Below are 18,841 nucleotides of genomic sequence, written 5' to 3'. Positions count from 1 at the left end.
CAGTTTTGTGGAGGAAGTGATGCCTGAGCTTTATGATGGGGTAGAAGTGAATCAGTTGAATGAGGAGTTGGGAGGGGCGGGGCAAGGGGAAAAGGAGAATGTGAGAGGTGGTGAGGTTTAAACGGAAACCTAGGAGAGGAAACAACAGAAAAACCCACGTGGAGACATGAAATGACATTGGGAAAAGAGTGGTCAGAACTGCACGCTCACCAGTATTACTAGGCCATCACATAGGATGGCTTGTTCTACACTTATTTTCTTCCTACCGCTGGTCAGTCCGTGTTTCCCATGGTCGGTGCTTTTCTCAGGGTTACTTTGCTACTAGGTGTCTCGTCAACTCACTTTTCACCATGACCATCGTCCACAGCGTGGCTGTCACAGCCATAATTCACTCTTGGCTCCTTGGGACTTCAGGATCCTAATGTCGCCACCTTTTTTTCTCTTTATGGCTTGAAATATTACTTTTTAACAGAGGACTGGCAGAAATGAACCACATGGAGGCCTGAGGAGCGTGAGATGTTCGGAGCTTCTGATCCAAATGAGCTTCGCAGTTCTTATTTCTGCTGGCCTGATGCTGAGCCTGCCTCCTCCCCGCTTGAGGTTACCAGCCCATCTCCCGCTTTAACTCTTGGCATTCTTTTTGATCCTAAGACTTCTGCAGTTTTTACCTCTGCCAGGGCTACTACCAGTTTCTGGCTGTAGATATTATTAAAGAGTCCTACTTAGTCATTGTCAACTAAAATAGGAAACATATATGGTTAGTATGAGTGTTTATGGGTACATAGTTGCTATGAATTGTGACACTTTCTTTTCCGTTTTAAACTATAAAATGGCAAACGTATTAAAATACAAAGCAAGAAAAATTTATGGTAAGTAACGTGAGTGTGCGTAAAATGAATGTGTGGACCCTAAATTATTTAACACAGTTTTTGGCACATACGACAAAGCCATATGAGAAAGCCATAGGATCTGTGGGACTCATTTTGTGAGCATGTTGATTGCAGAGCCAGTGTTATACAGATGGTTCCATATAATCCAGGAGTGGGTAAACTATGGCCTGTGGGCCAATTCTAGCCTGACACCGGTTTTTGTAAATACGTTCTGAGACACAGCCACGCTCATTTGGTTATGTGTGGTCTGTGGCTGCTTGTGCACTACACCTGCAGAAATAAGTAGCGTCAGAGACCATATGGCATGCAAAGCCTAAAATACCTCCTCTCTGGCCTTTTACAGAAAGAGCTTTTTGACTTCTGAGAAAACCTTGGTGCTTCCTGGAAAAACTCAAAGGCACTTGTAAGAGATGTTGAGTCAGCAGGCCTCTGAGCCTCTTATCTGCCTCAAACCATGTCAGATTCTCGGGAGGACAGGAAGGACTTGCAGGCTGCCCATGTTTTCTAGACAGTTCGGCGGCTCACAGATGAGAATGTGTCTCTGCCTTGCTCCTGGAGACAATAGGAGAGTCCACAGATGCAGACATGTAAGAAAAGGAGAAGCAATGAAAAGCAGAAATGGTTTAAGGGAACTGGCGGGAAAGACAGGAAGCTCATCTGTCGACGTTTTCCATCCTCTTCAACTCAGTGGTGTGTTGGAAAAAGGCATCTTTTTCCCCCCAACTGTTACACTGTCTGAAAAGGTCCTAATTAAATATTCATTAAAGATTCATTTGGCTTAATTGAGATTCCTTTTAAAATGCAACTGCCTGTAGAATAATAGGATAGTTTGGAGGAAATTATCAGGAAAAAAATACCTGTGCTGTAGTGTATGTAAGTCTCTGTAAGTGTGTACAAGTGTACCCTTGTACAAATACACAAAGCAAAAGATGCGAGCCTTTAAAAGAATGTGTTCTCTTAAGTCACATATGTAGTTATCCGTCAGTATCCATGGGGGATTGATTCCAGGACCCCCGGTGGATACCAAAATCTGTGGATGCTCAAATCCCTGATAGAAAATGGCACAGTATTTGTGTATCACCTACACACATCCTCCCATATACCTGAAATCATCTAGTAACTTTTAATACCTAATATCATGTAAACGCTATGTAGATAGTTGTTATACTGTGTTGGTTAGGGAATAGTGACACGGGAAAAAGTCTGCACATTTAGTACTAATGCAACGTTTTTTTCCCAAGTATGCTTGATCTGCGGCTGGTTGTGGAACTCGTGGATAATGAGGGCTGACTGTATTGTATTAACAGGTTGAGTGAGATTACCTTTTTTCCTTAATTTAGTTGAAAGAAGCTGTATTGAGTGAAATAAAGTTTTGATGAGGATTTTTTTAAAAAGGGAGAGAGAAGTAATATTGAAACATGGAAGCACTTTCTATCCTAGTTACAGGAAACCACTTGTAGATCCCCAAATGTGCTATTTCAGGAGTCTAGACCTTTCACACAGCCTGTTTTAGTTCCTGAAATGCCACTTTCGCACCTGGTCTCCTTTGCCAGGGTAATCCTATTTACCGAGCTGCAGCAGTGGGACTGGAAGAGGCTACAGAGGACTCAGGGAGGAGAGAGAGTATCAAAAAAGTACAGAAAAGTAGATGGCTGTGTGGCAAAGATGAATTAATTTCAAAACTGCCCAGTGCTTGGTCTACCCTGTGGAAAGAGTCGGGTTGGGTGGGGAAGGACTGGTCCCTGTCTTACACAGCACCTCTTTCAGCACTTACTCTCCTCCCAACACCCTAAAGTCACGAGTCTGCTGCTCATTCTGTAACGTGGGTCCGTTTGGCGGTTGAATAGCCTTTGTGGGCTAACATGGGGAGAATGCATTCCAGTTTCTGAACAAGAGACTGCGAATACATGTTTTTATGTAGAATTATTCATGCATGTGCTGTGTAGGAAGAGAAAGTCATGGCTCCTTGAAGTGGATTTGATGATTGAGCTGGGGCTTTTCTTTTCTTTTCTTTTTTCTGAGACGGAGTCTTGCTCCGTCGCCCAGGCTAGAGTGCAATGGCATGATCTTGGCTCACTGCAACCTCCGCCTCCTGGGTTCAAGGGATTCTCCTGCCAAGCTGGGACTTTTCTTATGTAAAGATGGTTGGTGGTTTGCACCACCCTTTTCCCTAGCTGAGGTTGCTTTCTCCATCTCTTCCTTCTTGCTCAAGAATTTCAGAACACACGAAATATACCTACACATATGTAAGGTAGTTACTCCTGTCTTACAGGAAAACTCAGTTATTACAGAGAAAGCCCCTAGAGAGTCAGGAAGTCCATCTCTTTAAAAGTCTGTGTTCACAGAGTGTCTGCCGTGAACAGGAGAATGGTGAGAGGCAGGTCGTTCCTTCAAGGAGGCATTGCTTCATACCTTTATTCAAATCTACCTCAAATAGAGTCACTTTAACACTTAGTCTTGTTCAAAGCTGTAATATCTGTGAACTCACTGGCTTTAGGTGACTTTATTTTTCTTGTGTACATCAATGTAAACCCATAATGATAAATACTAGATGGCATTTACTGTGAGCCAGCCCACAGCCCCAGCCTTGCCTGAACTTTTCTCCTCGTTTAATGCCCCTGCCAGCTGTGTGAGGGATGCCTTTATTATCTCCCTTAGACAGAGGGAGGAGGAAGAGCCCAGGGACGTGAAGTGGCCCAGCTCGGGTCTTGCAGCAGTAGTGGGGAGTGCTGGGGTTGAAACTGGGCTGCCTGGCTCCAGAGTCTGGGTGTGACCATGTGCTGTCTACCTCTTTAACAGAACTTCTACAGTAAAAGGATTCACATGTGTCCTGTCAAAGCCATTTTGGGGCAAGTTTCTTCAGCAGTATGCAAATTGCACTCTGACACCCAGAAGCTATCCATCAAACCCCCAGAGAGATCTGTCTCAGGGAGCTGTCACTCCAAGCTTTAGACCCTTCGTGGCTCCCAGTCTTGTGTAGGATAAAGCCCAGCATCCTGGCCTGGCCTCCGATGTCCTGTGATCTGGCCCTGTCTGCTTCCCTTATCCCTTCCATGCTAGTTGTGCTGGAATAGTTTGCATCATCCAGCCAGGTATATCTTGCTCTTCCAGACACAGCTGAGATTCCTGGAAAAAGGTTGTATGACTCTTCTGCACTCCTGTGGCATCCCGTCCTTACCTTTATCCGGCACTTGTGTTGCATCAAAATTGTTTACACGTCCACCTGTCTGCATGAGAGGGCTGAGATTGTAGAGATGGGTAATACCTGGACTTCCTCTCCAGGTGTTCCTGGCCTTCCTGAGGTTGCTGGAGTTATGTGGGGGTCCAAGTTCTTAAAGGCATAGCAGCTCCCCTTTATTTGCAGTCAGGAAGTGCAGCCCAGGAGGCATCTGCCATGTAGGAGCTCTGAAAGCCTTGTTCCTCATCACTGCCTCCTATTCTGATGGCATGGGTGTGTCTCTTGACCCCATTTAAGGTGTTCCAGACAGGCCCTAATATTGATGTTCTGCTTCTCATAAGCAGTTGCCAGAGCTCCTGCCTGGCCCTGTGACTGCCTTTGCCTTGGAACGTCCAGGCTGCCCTGTGCTGAGTAGGAGCAGTGGGAAGCAAAGCCACGTGCGGGTCTCAACAGTGCCATCGCAAGGAAAGCTGGGCCCTAATGACACTCAGTCTCCTGCTTCCAAAGAGGTCACAGGTGTCAGCTGCACCTGACCTGGGCATTGTAACTCAGGATGGCTGCTCTCTGAGCTGTTCTCTACTCAGCGTTGTGTGCACTGACAAGGAGGCCAGCCCAACTGGTGGGACTTTTGCATCTCCCATCTGATCCCTTTTAGGGCTCTGGGGTACCCCTCAGGGGTGGTGCTGTGATAATGTTCTGATGTGATTTGCCTGCCTGGCATGAGAAAGTAGAAATGTAACTGCCAGACTCCAAAAGCCAGGTCCTGCGTTTCAGGAAGAACTGGTCTCTGGGAGAACCTGGTGGCCAGAAGGGGAAGCTTGCTAGAGCAGTGACTCTCGACTCTGTCACACCGAATGCCCCTTTTTACTAACAAATATTTTGTAATTCCCCTTTTATGATCCTGAAATGAAGTTGATAGATGAAGTAACCTACTCACACATACAATGTCTAAAAATCAATAGAATGCCCAAATAAAATTACGTGTGTGTGTGTGTGTGTGTGTGTATTTTTTTTTTTTTTTTTTTGAGGCGGAGTCTTGCTCTCCCTCCCAGGCTGGAGTGCAGTGGCTGATCTTGGCTCACTGCAACCTCCGCCTCCCAGGTTCAAGTAATTCTCCAAACTCAGCCTCCTGAGTAGCTGGGACTACAGGCATGTACCACCACGCCTGGCTAATTTTTGTATTTTTAGTAGAGACGAGGTTTCACCATGTTGGTCAGGCTGGTCTTGAACTTCTGACCTTGTGATCTGCCTGCCTCAGCCTCCCAAAGTGCTGGGATTACAGGCGTGAGCCACCGCGCCCGGCCTACATGTATTTTTAAAGTGTAAATGCTCAGCATACCTTTATCCGATGATAAAATGAAGTAGTTAGATGACTGCACCCTTGTATGATGAAGAAATTTGGATTTAGGAGAAGGTGAGAAGGTGCTGCAGAGAAGGAGATAAAAGAGCAGGTATGCTTTAAAATAAAGAAAGTAACAGACCAAACTTACTCATAAATGTTAAGGGAAGGAGGGAAATAACCCTAACCTACCAAGGCAAAATACTGGCTGTTGAAGTGGTTTTAATAAGAAGTGTGACATTTTTGCAATGAACCAGGCCTTCTTTGTCAGGATGGTATTAATTTCCTGTGTTAAGACATAGGATGTGTGCTGACAGAGTGTCTCAGAAAACATATCTCCCATCGTTAAATCCTTCTGCACACCAAGACCTTTAGAGACCGTTGCCTTTAATAGGTGTCCAGGATTAGACGATGAATTGAAAAAATGTTTATAGGATAGTTGAGTGGCAGCCGACTCCTGAGGACAGTTTCAGAGTAAGGTTGAAAAACAAGATTCAAACCCAAAATAAATAGTTATGTTTTGTTTGTTTGTTTGCTTTGACAGTCTCGCTCTATCTCCCAGGCTGGAGTGCAGTGGCATGATCTCAGCTCACTGCAACCTCCACCTCCTGGGTTCAAGAGATTCTTGTGCCTCAGCCTCCTAATTAACTGGGTCTACAGGTGCGTGCCACCACACCCAGCTAATTTTTGTATTTTTGGTAGAGACGGGGTTCTGCCATGTTGGCTGGGCTGGTCTTGAACTCCTGGCCTCAACTGATTTGCCCGTCTTGGCCTCCGAAAGTGCTGGGATTAGACTTGTAAGCCACTATGCCCGGCCTCCAAAATAAAACAATTTCGACATGACATTTTCATGACATAAGTTTCAGTATGCTACGTATCCTAAGGAATATTGGGTGACAGAAATGAAATAAATGTATTAATGAAATGTATTTGTATCCAGGATTTCATGTATCTTCAATAATTTATTTGGCTTTAAATATATTAAAAGGAGCTTTCAGTATCACTGTTAAATATTGGCAGGTGATATACAAATGCAACCTGGTTTAGCTGCAGTTTGTTGACAACTCAGATGCCACAAGCAGTGTTGCTGTTGGTGACATGGTTTTCCATAATTATAAACAAATCTTGATAAACTGTGTATTCAAGCAGTGTAAGGAATATTTTGTGTTTCTACATAAATGGAGGTAGATTCTAGAACTAAATAAACAGTTTTTCATCTGTGTGAACTTCCAGGACATGTTCAGAAGTTTTGTGGGACATGAGACAGTGTGCTGGATGATCTCATACGTTGCAGGAAGCCTTGGGTCGTTGGTCCCATTCCACTACAGTCATCATGTCACCCCAAAACGGTCCCACGGGTTTCCAGAATGTCTGCATTGAGAGGCACTGAGCTTGGGACGGCAAGGTTTAGAGCCAGATTTGGTCTCTGTGGCTGAATCCCCCAGCCTCCTTAGAACAGCACAGTAGTGGGGTCTTTCTCCAGACAGAGTGGGGCTGTAGGAAGGGACGAGGCTGCCCAGGCTGGCACAGCTGTGGCTGAAGGAGAGAGGTGGAGAAGGGAGTGTCTCTGTTGCGTTGGTGACAGCAGGCACCAGGACAGAGGCCAGGTGTAGGGTTCCTTGAGAGGTGAAGAGCCCTTAGTGTTGGGTCCCCTGGGTCACACTGCCCCTACCAGTCACACACAGACTGCTTCTAGGGCCCAAACAGCTCCAGAAAGGTATGTCAGCTCAGGTTTCTCTGTGCCTTGCCATGTGGATGGAGAACTACTGAGATTCTTCCCTTCTTCATACTCCACATGGATCTAGCTTATAGGACCTGTGTCTCGCCAGCCTCTAGGTGACTTTTATTTTCCTGCCCTGTTCCCACCCAACTCTTCCTAACTTTGAATCTCAAAGTATAAACTGGCCTATATGCTTCCCAGGAAGTGAGCAAGTTTTTTTTTTTTTTTTTTTGCTAAGTAGGTTATGCAAGTTAAACAAACAGAAATTTAGTTAAAAATCAAAGGCTAAATCCCTGTGAATCAGGGCACAGTTGTCTCAAAGTTCCATGGTCTCTAGAAGCATATGGGATGCTTCTAAAATGTGAGGAAATAGGGTCAGATGCTTCATGATTTTCTGTTGAGCTTGTACTTAGAAGTAATTAGGAAAGGAAAGCCACATAATGTAGTATGTTATAGGGCACCTTGATACACAGATAGGCAGAGCTTTCCCTGGTCCTACCCTCAACCATGACGTCAGTTGCATCCCATAATACCTGTTAGCTCAGCCTGTTTTACATGCTCAGGTGCACCAGAGTGCTCCTTTTGGGTAGGGCTTTTCCAGGAAGACATGGAAAAGTCTGAGCGTAGTGCGCCTCACTCCCAGTGTCTGCAGCTGAGTGTTATAATAGCTGCTCTTTCCACTTTGGCCTTCTTAGCACACAGATTATTGTTTTTTGCTGCCTCCTTCCGTCTGCAGCAGCCATCCTTTGGGTTGTACTTCATTAAATTATCACTCCATAAAATAAGCATCAAAGATAAACAGATTTGCAAATATTTGTATCATTCTCTCTCTTGCAAATGGAACTGGTACTATTGGTACTATTCTAACAGGACAGGACAAGAAGAGGGAAATGACATTTTGAATCCAAATTCAAGTTGAATTTGCTAAATGACAGAGAAACAATTAAGAAGCAATCAGCTGGGCACAGTGGCTCACACCTATGATCCTAGCACTTTGGGAGGTCGAGGCAGGCAGGTCACTTGAGGTCAGGAGTTCGAGACCAGCCTGGCCAACATGGTGAAACCCTGTCTCTACTAAAAATACAAAATTAGCCGGGTGTGGTGGTGGGTGCCTGTAATCCCAGCTACTCAGGAGGCTGAGGCAGGGAGAATCACTTGAACCCAGGAGGCAGAGCTTGCAGTGAGCTATCACGCCACTGTGCGAGACTCCGTCTTGAAAGAAAAAAAGCAATAATACTAAACTGAAATTCATGCTGCACGGCCTCTAGGATCGCTTCCAATAGAATGGGTCACTGGCAAGGCTTTGAGTGCTTCCCCTCTTCCCCAATTTTGAATGGTAAATTGCAAAATCTCAAGTTATGTGTTGTCTACTGATATCTGGAACAAGAAAGAACTTGATATCATTCTGTCTTGCAAATTATGCACACCTGCATCTTTAGTTAGGCCTAAAATAAAGTAGCATGTTGGAATTGATCAGCTGCACACGTCTCTTGTGATTTTTTTTTTTTTTTTTTTTTTTTTGAGATAGGGCCTCACTCTGTCATCCAGGCTGCAGTGCAGTGGCATGATCATAGCTCACTATAGCCTTGATCTCTTGGGCTCAAACCATCCTCCCGCCTTAGCCTCCTGAGTAGCTGGGACTACAGGCCTGTGCTACCACACCCGGCTAATTTTTTATTTTTTATTAGACATGAGGTCTTGCTGTGTTGGCCAGGCACTCCTGAGCTCAAGCAGTTTCCTACCTCAGCCTCCCAAAGTGCTGGGATTACAGGGTGAGCCACTGCACCTGGCCTGATGTGACTCTTGACCTATCCAAGGCTATATGGGGGCTGCTTTTCCAGGCCTACAGTTGATGAAGGAATTGGGCTACTGACTTTTCTCCACACTATAGCCAGGTTTGCATCGATTTAGTTGCACAGAAAAGAGTTTTGTTTACATGTGGAATGCCATTTGCCTCAGCTGTCAACCATGTGGCTCCAAATCTATTTTTGGTTATTTCTGTATTGATGATTGGTGAGACACTCATTACTTTGAGTTATCAAAATTACAAATTGAGCTAGAAATTACCCCTCTTGAAATAGCATGGGGGGAAAAAAAGGGGAGGTGGGAAAGGGCCGTGGTGTGGGGAAAAGCCTAAACTACTTATAAACTAGTTAGAAGTTTAGCCAAAGTGGCAGGACCTGCTCTGGTGGAATTCTCAGAGATTCTTGTCTGGAGAAATTACCAATGTAAAAATGACAAGGTGAGAATGCTTCAGTGATTTTCTGTAGCCCTTGTGTGACATTTTGGATCTGGGCTGGGCTTATGAGAGAGAGTAGTTGAGGCTAACTTGAAATTGGGATCTTTTCTCCTAATGGAAGAATGTTGAGTTGTAAAACATTCATCAAAGAGCTATTCTACTAAAGTCTAGAAATTTATACTTAAGGAAGCCTGTGAATAGTAATATAAACCCAAATGAAATTTTCTCGACCTATACGCTACTAAAAACTGAAGAAAAATGTAGATGCCTTAGTGAAAGATGGACATTTTCTATGACATTCCGAGTTGTTTGCTGAGAACTAGTTCACACAAAATGTTATTATGAAGAATGTGTCTAGCTTCCCTTTGAAATGACTTTTAACTGAAAAATAGAGAAGTCTGTAATATTTTTATTTATTTATTATTGTTTTTTGAGATGGAGTCTTGCTCTGTCACCCAGGCTGGAGTGCAGTGGTGTGATCTCAGCTCACTGCAACCTCTGCTTCCCGGGTTCAAGCAATTATCCTGTTTCAGCCTCCTGAGTATCTGGGACTACAGGCACATGCCACCACGCCTGGCTAATTTTTGCATTTTTAGTAGAGATGGGGTTTCACCATATTGATCAGGCTGGTCTCGAACTCCTGACCTCAGGTGATCCACCCATCTCTGCCTCCCAAAGTGCTTCGATTACAGGCATGGGCCACTGCACCCGTGTGTAATATTTTTAAATGATTTCCTAAAATTAATTAGTGTTTGGGTTGCTTGTATAAATAGATGTGTGTGGTTTCGTTGTTGTTGTTTTTGTGAGACAGAGTCTCGCTGTGTCGCCCACGCTGGAGTGCAGTGGTGTGATCTCAGCTCAGTGCAACCTCCGCCTCCTGGGTTCAAGTGATTCTCTTGTCTCAGCCTCCTGAGTAGCTGGGATTACAGGCGTGCACCACCACACCTGGCTAAGTTTTGTATTCTTAGTAGAGATGGGGTTTTTCTGTGTTGGACAGGTTGGTCTTGAACTCTTGACCTAGGTAATCCACCCACCTTGGCTTCCTAAAGTGCTGGGATTATAGGCGTGAGCCACCACACCCGGCCAGATGTGTTTAATCCTCAAATCATTTCTGCAATTTGTAGATTATGCCACATATAATAGAGGAATCTCATTATAGCTTAAAGCTCTTTGAGAAAATAATGAAAATATCTTTTAAATTTCAATAGTTTGGGAGGAACGGGTAGTGTTTGGTTACATGGATAAGTTATTTAGTGGTGATTTCTGAGATTTTGGTGTACCTGTCACCCAAGCAGTGTACACTGTACTCAATGTGTAGTCTTTTATCCGTCACCCCCCTCCCACCCTTCCCCCACCGAGTCCCCAAAGGCATTCTTATGCCTTTGTGTCCTCATAGCTTAGCTCCCCATATAAGTGAGAACATACGATGTTTGGTTTTCCATTCCTGAGTTACTTCACTTAGAATAATGGTCTCCAGCTGCATCCAGGTTGCTGGGAATGTGATTATTTCATTTTTTTCATGGCTGAGTAGTAGTTCATGGTATATTTATACCACATTTTCTTTATCCGTTCATTGATTGGTGGAAATTTGGGCTGGTTTTCTATTTTTGCAGTTGTGAATTGTGCTGCTATCAACATGCATGTACATGTGTCTTTTTCATATAATGACTTATTTTCCTCTGAGTAAATACCCAGTAGTGGGATTGCTGCATCAAATGGTAGATCTACTTTTAATTCTTTAAGGAATCTCCACACTGTTTATAATGAAAATATCTTGATTAATTTTGTTACTTTTAAAATAGTCCTTGTTGAAGGATGAGTTAGAAAGTCTTTGTAGTTGAGAAATGTGGTTTGGATGTCCTCTTTGTAAATTGCTTATCAATGCTCTCTCCACGTGCCATTAGCATAGAATAGAGATGAATTGCCTATTTATTTGTATGATGTAAGGTAGAGAAGGAACTATTGCTGAAGATATTTAATATCTTAGGAAGATATTTAATACATATTAATGATACATTGAGAAAAACTATTTAAAAATTGACTAATCTGAAGAATTGTTTTCAGAACATACCAGTAACTCTTAATGACTATTGAGACTTAGCAATAAGTGAATATGAATTAAGCAAAACTAGAGAGGAATCTGAATAAAGTTAGAAGTAGTGCATTCTTGTAATCATAGAAGTCTGTTGATCTTTGCTTAAATGCCTGCACAGGCAAACAACGACAGTGGTTGGGGGTCGAGTGGGTGGGTCATAGCTGCACTGTTCGTGCGTCATTGTGTCGTGTGCATTTCATCCTTAATCCTAATTCTCTCAACAGCCCCAAGGATAGGCTTTTTCATTTTTTCATTTTTTTTTTTTTTTTTGGAGACAGAGTCTCGCTCTGCCACCAGGCTAGAGTGCAGTGGCATGATCTCGACACACTGCAACCTCCACCTCCCAGGTTCAAGCGATTCTCCAGCCTCAGCCTCCTGAGTAGCTGGGATGATAGGCACCCACCACCATGCCTGGCTAATTTTTTTTTTTTTTTGTATTTTTAGTAGAAACAGGGGTTCACCATGTTGGCCAGCCTGGTCTTCAACTCCTAACCTCAGGCAATCTGCCTGCCTCGGCCTCCCACAGTGCTGGGATTATAGACATGAGCCACCACACCCGACTGTTTTTTTTTTTTTTTTTTTTTTTTTTTTTTTTTTGAGACAGAGTCTTACTCTTGTCCAGGCTAGAGTGCAGTGGTGGCTCGATCTCAGCCCATTGCAGCCTCCAATTCCCGGATTTAAGTGATTCTCATGCCTCAGCCTCCTGACTAGCTGGGACTACAGGCATGTACCACCACACCCGGCTACTTTTGTATTTTTTTTTTTTTTTTTTTTTTAAGTAGAGTCGGAATTTCGTCATGTTGGCCAGGCTGGTCTCGAACTCTTGACTGCAAGTGATCCGGCCGCCTTGGCCTCCCAAAGTGCTGGGATTACAGGCATGAGCCACTGCGCCCATCCTCCAAGGGTAAGTCTTTTACCATCACCTTGCACATAGAAAATTAAGGTTTACCAAACCCAAGTGAAAAAGATTGTGAGTGGAAGATCTGCTCCCAGCCCTAGAGTATATGCTGGTTCCTCCAAAAGAACCCTGTTTTTATGCTGAATAGTATTATGTGGACCTAGCAAGATTGCAGGTCAGTTTTCTAGCCCTGGTCTTCTTCCGGGGCTCTCAGGCTCAGTGGATTGTACCACCTGAAACCTGGTTGTACACACTGGAAGGCTCTTGGCACCTCTGTCTTACTCACCTTTATTGTCTGCCACTTTTGCCTACCAAGTGTCTGTTGAATCCATCCACTTCTCTTCATCTTTACTACTACCGCTTAGTCCAGGCCACCCTCATCTCTCACTTGGACACTTGCACTGGCTCAGCTGGCTTCATTATATCCTCCCTGCCTTTACTTTACCTCCACCAGAGTGATCTGTCCAACCTTCAAGTCTTAATTGCATGACTCGCCACTAAAATCTCTTTTGCAGCCTCTCTGGTAGGCTGAAAAATGGTCCTCCAAAAGGTATCTAATCCCTAGAACTTCTCAGTGCCACCTTATAAGGAAAAGAATAAAAGGTGCCTTGCAGGTGTGATTAAGTTAAGGATCTTGAGATGGGGGATTATCCTGGATTATGTCGATGGGCCCTAAATGCAATCACATGTATCGTTGTAAGAGGGAGGCAGAAAGAGATTTTATACACACGCAGGAGAAGGCAAAATGGAAACATCAAGAGAGAGATTTGAAGACATTGACCTTGAAGATTAGAGCCACAGCTGCCCTAAGCCCGAATGCAGCCACTCACCAGAGGATGGAAGAGGCATGGAATGGGCTTACCCCTAGAGCCTCCCCAGGGAATGTGGCCCTGCCGATACCTCCATTTCAGCCCAGTGACACTGATGTCACACTTCTAGTCTACAGAACTGTAAGAGAATACATTTCTCTTGCTTTTAGCCCCCAGGTTTATGGTAATTTATTCCAACAGCCACAGAAAACTAATTCAGCCTCCCATTGCTTTTAGGATTAGGACCAAAATCTGTGGCAGGATTTATCTGGCATAGCTTGGGCCTGCTTGGTTTGCCCCTTGACCATCACTGCCTTATCTCATTTTTTTCGTATAAAGATTGAGTATCCCTTATCCTAAATGCTTAGGACTGGAAGTGTGTTGGATTTCAGATGTTTTTCAGATTTTGGAATATTTGCTTATACATAATGAGATATTTTAGGAATGGGACCCAAGTCTAAACAGAATTCATTTGTGTTTCATATACATTTTTTGCGTATAACTTGAAGGTAATTTTGTACAATGTTTTAAATAATTTTCTATGTGAAACAAAGTTTTGACTGCATTTTGGCTGTGAACGTCACGTGAGATCAGGAGTAGAATTTTTCACTTGGGGCAGCATGCCAGCCCTCAAAAAGTTTCAGATTTTGGAGCATTTTGGGTTTCAGATTTGTGGATTAGGATGCCCAACCTGTATTTTAAAATGATTTGTGTTGTATTATTTCCAGGCCGTGACTGTACAAATCCCAGTTAGCTCATGCTATAAAATAGACTCATATTTCCTCCTTTTATACAGTGGTTTGTAGAAAAACAGAAAAGTAAAATAGCTTTAAATTGGCAATGACTTTGGTTTTAACCAGCTTTAGAATCCATATTAACCTTCATTGAAAAGATCAATGCTGGCTGGGTGCGGTGGCTCACAATTGTAGTCCCAGCACTTTGGAAGGCAAAGACGAGTGAGTGGATCACTTGAGACCAGGAGTTTGAGACCAGCCTGGCCAACATGGCGAGAGCCTGTCTCTGCTGAAAATACAAAAATTAGCTGGGCGTGGTGGCACATGCCTGTAATCCCAGCTACTTGGGAGGCTTAGGCATGAGAATCGCTTGAACCTGGGAGGTGGAGGTTGCAGTGAGCCAAGATCATGCCTGGGTACTCTAGCCTGGGCAGCAGTGTGAGACTCTGTCTCAGTCAATCAATCAATCAGTAACCAGTGCTTTCTCCAATTATGCCATTTGGTAGCCTTGTCTTCCATTGCTGTGTTCTTTCCTTACTCTCTGACCTGTAGTTACCATGATCTTTCAGATTCTTGACTTTGCTTTGCTTCCTCCTGACACAGGGTTTTCATTGCACACGGAATCTCTCCTCCAAGCTGACTCAGTTTCTACTTATCCTTCAACCTCAACTCCACCTTCCCTTCCTGGAGAGGCTTTCCCTGGTCTTCCAGCCTCATTTGTTTGCTATGCATTCTATAAGAATCAGGTTCCTTTCCTCTGGGTTCTTACCTTAGTTTGTAAACATTCACAGATAGCCCTGGCCTTACTTGGTTCTAATATGCACAGATTCCAGTTTCCAGAGTTAAGTAACACCAGTTCCCCAATAACACAGTTCAATTTTCAGTTACTACTGTGTATGAGCTCTTCAGGCCACAAATCATTACGTATATAACAGATGCACATCATGATCAGTAGCCAATCGTGTGACTTCTTTCAGAGTCTGTCTGTGACTGGCCATTGCACCTCTGTTATTCAGTTCACAGACAGCAAAGAGTGTCCTTGTGTTGCTTCCTTCATTCCTAGTGATAGACCCGCTGACGTTTTACTCAGAGGGATAATTGAAAGAGGACTTTGGCCAACAAAGATGAACATGCAGCAAAGAAAAAAGTGGTAACACTGGAAGTGAAATGGAATGAAATCTAAATGGAAGGAATAGCTGACACTTCCCCTATTTGAGGGACTCTGGATGTGCAACCACAGGCACTTAGTGAAGGGGAGTTTATTAGACATAAAGGAGGAAAGTGGTTGTAAGAAAAAAGATGCAGATGTCCCGGAGGAGGTGACACTGGCCAAGAAAAACTTCACTTCAAAGAACTCTTGGAAAGATCCACAACATTGAAAGCAGAAAGGCTAAACTGAAGCTGATTCAAACTTCATAAGGAGTATCACAGTTCGAAGTATGACAGAGGTGCGTACTTTCCATCATACATTATCTTATAAAAAGAGGGCGCACCCTGCTCAAAATCCTCTTGATAAGTTTCTTTTTTTTTTTTCTTTTTTTTTTTTAATTTATTTATTATTATTATACTTTAAGTTGTAGTGTACATGTGCATAACGTGCAGGTTTGTTACATATGTATACTTGTGCCATGTTGGTGTGCTGCACCCATCAACTCATCAAGTTTCTTACAAAGAAGGAAATCTCTTTAATGTTCAATGTTTCTAATGTTTTAAATAAGAGCTTATAAAATAAATGTTTTGCTAACTTTTTCATTTCCCTAATATTTATAAATGGTAGAGTTTTTAAATGCTTTTTTAAATTATTTTTTCAATTGTAAAATATGCACCAGGTAATATTCACCATTTTATTCATTTTTAGATATACGGTACAGTGGCATTAGTGGCATTAAGTACAGTCATCACCAGCATCCATCTCCAGAACTGTTTTGTCTTTCTGAGTGGAAACTTTGTACCCATTAAACCATCCTTTCCCATTTCTCCCTAGCCCCAGCAACTGCCCTTCTGCTTTCTGTCTCTATGAGTTTGTCTATGATAGGTATCTCTTATGAGTGGAATCATACAGTATTTGTCTTTTTGGGATTGGCTTATTTCACTTTGCATAATGTTCATGAGGTTCATTTATGTTATAGCGTCTGTCAGAATTCTCTTTCTTTTTAAGGCTAAATAATATTCCGTTGTTTGTGCCACATTTTGTGTATCCATTCATCCATTAACGGACGCTTGGATTGCTTCCACCTTTTGGCTATTGTGAACAATGCTTCCGTGAACATGGATGTCCAAATATCTGAGCTCCTGCTTTCAGTTTTCTCGGGTATATACCCAGAAGTGGAATTACTGGATCATATGGTAATTCTAGTTTTAATTTTCTTTCTTTTCTTTTTTTTTTTTTTTAAAGAGACAGAATCTTGCTCTCTTGCCTAGGCTGGAGTATAATGGTGTGATCAGAGATCACTGTAACCTTAAACTTGTTGGTTCAAGTGATCCTCTTGCCTCAGCCTCCCAAGTAACTAGGGCTACATGCACGTGCCATCACGCCTGGCTAATTTTATTTTTTTGTGGAGCTGCAGTCTCGCTGTGTTGCCTGGTCTGGCCTCTTAATTACTGGGTTCAAGGGATCCTCCCACCTTGGCCTCCCAAAACACTGGGATTCCAAATGTGAGCCACTGTGCCCAGCCCTATTTTTAATTTTTTGAGGAACTACTATACTATTTTCCACAATGATTTTACCATTTACATTCCCATCAGTGGTACACAAGGGTTCCAGTTTTTCCACATCCTTGCCAACAATTTTCTTGATTTGTTTTGAATATTAGCCATCCTAATAGGTGTGAGGTGGTATCTGATTTACATTTCCCCAGTGATTAGTGATATTGAGCATCTGTTCATGCACTTGTTGGTGATTTGTATATATTCTTTGGAGAAATGTTTATTCAAGTCCTTTGCCCATTTTTAAATTGGGTTGTTTGGTTTTTGTGTTGTTGAGTTTTAAGAGTTCTTTATTATTCTGGATATGAACTCCTTATCTAATATATAATTTTCAGATATTCCCCCCATTCCATGGATTGCCTTTTCACTCTGTCATAAGTGTCCTTTGATGCAGAGAAGATTTTAATTTTGATATAGACCATGTATCTGTGTTTTCTGTTTTTGTGTGTGTCTTTGGTATCACATCTGAGAAACCATTGCCAAATCAAGTGTCATTAAGCTTTTTCTGTGTTTTCTAATAAGAGTTTTATAATTTTAACTCTAATGCATAGGTCTTTGATCCATTTTGACTTAATATTTTGTATGGTATAAAGTAAGGGTCAACTTCATTCATTTGAATGTGGATATCCAGTTTTCCCAGCACTGTCTGTTGAAAAGATTGCCCTCCATGCGTGAAGGTTTATTTCTAGGCTCTCTGTTCTTTTGCATTGGTTTATATGTCAGGGTTTCTGCTGGTACAACACTGTTTTTTTTTTTTTTTTTTTTTTTTTGAGACGGAGTCTCGCTGTGTCTCCCAGGCTGGAGTGCAGTGGCGTGATCTCGGCTCACTGCAAGCTCCGCCTCCCGGGTTCACGCCATTCTCCCGCCTCAGCCTCCCAGAACACTGTTTTAATACTGTAGCTGTGTGGTAAGTTTTGAAATCAGGAAGTGTGAGATCTTCCAGTTTGTTCTTTTTCAAGATATTTAGGCTATTTGGGGTCCCTTGAGATTCCGTATGAATTTTAACATGGAATTTTCTATTTCTGCATAGAAGACATTGTTGGTATTTTGATAGGGATTACATTGAATCTGGAGATGACTCGAGTAGTATTAGCTAAAATTAAGTCTCCCAATCTATGAACATGGGACATCTTTCCATTTATTGATCTCATCTTTAATTTCTTTCAGCACTGCTTTCAGTTTTCAGTGTATAAGTCTTTCACCTCCCTGATTAAGCTTATTCCTACATATTTTATTCTTTTTGATGCTATTGTAAATGGAACTTCCTTAATGTTTTGAATTATTCATTGTTAGTGTATAGAAATACAACTGATTTTTATGTGTTGATTTCATATCTTGCAACTTTGCTGAATTTGTTTCTTTTAACCATTTCTTGTAGAATTTTTAGGGGATATTTTTGTTTTCTTGAGACAGGATCTCACTTTGTTGCCCAGGCTGGAGTGCAGTGGCGTGATCACAGTCTACTGCAGTCTTGATCTCCCCAGGCTCAGGTGATTGTCCTACCTCAGCCTCCTGAGTAGCTGGAGCTACAGGTGTGTGCCACTACACTTGGCTAATTTTTGTATATTTTTGTAGAGATGGGGTCTTGCCGTGTTGCCCAGGCTGGTCTTGAACTCCTGGGCTAAAGCAATCTGTCTGCCTTAGCCTCCCAAAGTGCTGGGATTACAGACGTGAGCCACCATGCCTGGCTATTTTTAGGGTTTCTTACATCTAAGTTCACGTCATCTGTAAACAGAGTTAATTTTACTGTTTTTCTTTCCAATTTGGATGCTTTTTATTTCTTTTCCTTTACTAATTGCTCTGGCTAGGACTTCTAGTACTATGGTGAATAGCAATGGCAAAAGTGGGCGTTTTTGTCTTCCTTATCTTAGAGGAAAAGCTTTTGGTCTTTTACTATTGAATATGATGTTAGCTGTGAGTTTAATGTTTTGATGAAGTTTTAAAAAGATCATAGGGCACTTGTGATTTTTCTCATTTATTGTTGAGATCAGTTTGTATGGTTTCAGCTTGTATGGTCCTTTTTAGGATCTTACTCTACTGTATAAAGTGAGTACTGCCTGTATTCCTTAAGATAATACTTCCCCCAGCTGGACTGTGTTCCTTGAGATTAAGAATTTTGTGTGTTTTGCTCACTGCTGTATCCCTAATGTCTGGCATGTAGTTGGTACTTAGTCAGTGATGTATGAATGATTCTTACTTTAAACATGAGATTTTCTGGGTTCCCACCATTTGT

General features: G+C 42.5%; 1 protein-coding gene across 5 annotated transcripts in view; it reads left to right on the top strand.

Annotated features, from left to right (window-relative positions):
- Positions 1–18,841, top strand: part of LOC105465096 (tetratricopeptide repeat domain 39C) — a 120,068-nt gene that overhangs the window by 4,639 nt on the left and 96,588 nt on the right. The window contains exon 2 of one of the 5 annotated variants that reach the window (XM_011713351.3): positions 1,234–14,498. The exons of 3 other annotated variants lie outside the window; for them this stretch is intronic. In XM_011713351.3, coding sequence (XP_011711653.2) covers positions 1,234–1,297 — 64 coding nt within the window. In that variant the 3' untranslated portion in view covers positions 1,298–14,498. Of the gene's footprint in view, positions 1–1,233; positions 14,499–14,570; positions 15,351–18,841 lie in introns of those variants that run through there. One more of the 5 variants, XM_011713336.3, reaches the window with a different exon arrangement.

Source organism: Macaca nemestrina, chromosome 19 (assembly GCF_043159975.1).
Source record: "Macaca nemestrina isolate mMacNem1 chromosome 19, mMacNem.hap1, whole genome shotgun sequence".
Taxonomy (NCBI): domain Eukaryota; kingdom Metazoa; phylum Chordata; class Mammalia; order Primates; family Cercopithecidae; genus Macaca; species Macaca nemestrina.
The sequence above is the reverse complement of the archived record's forward strand: the minus strand, read 5'-3'. Positions and strand labels throughout refer to the sequence as shown.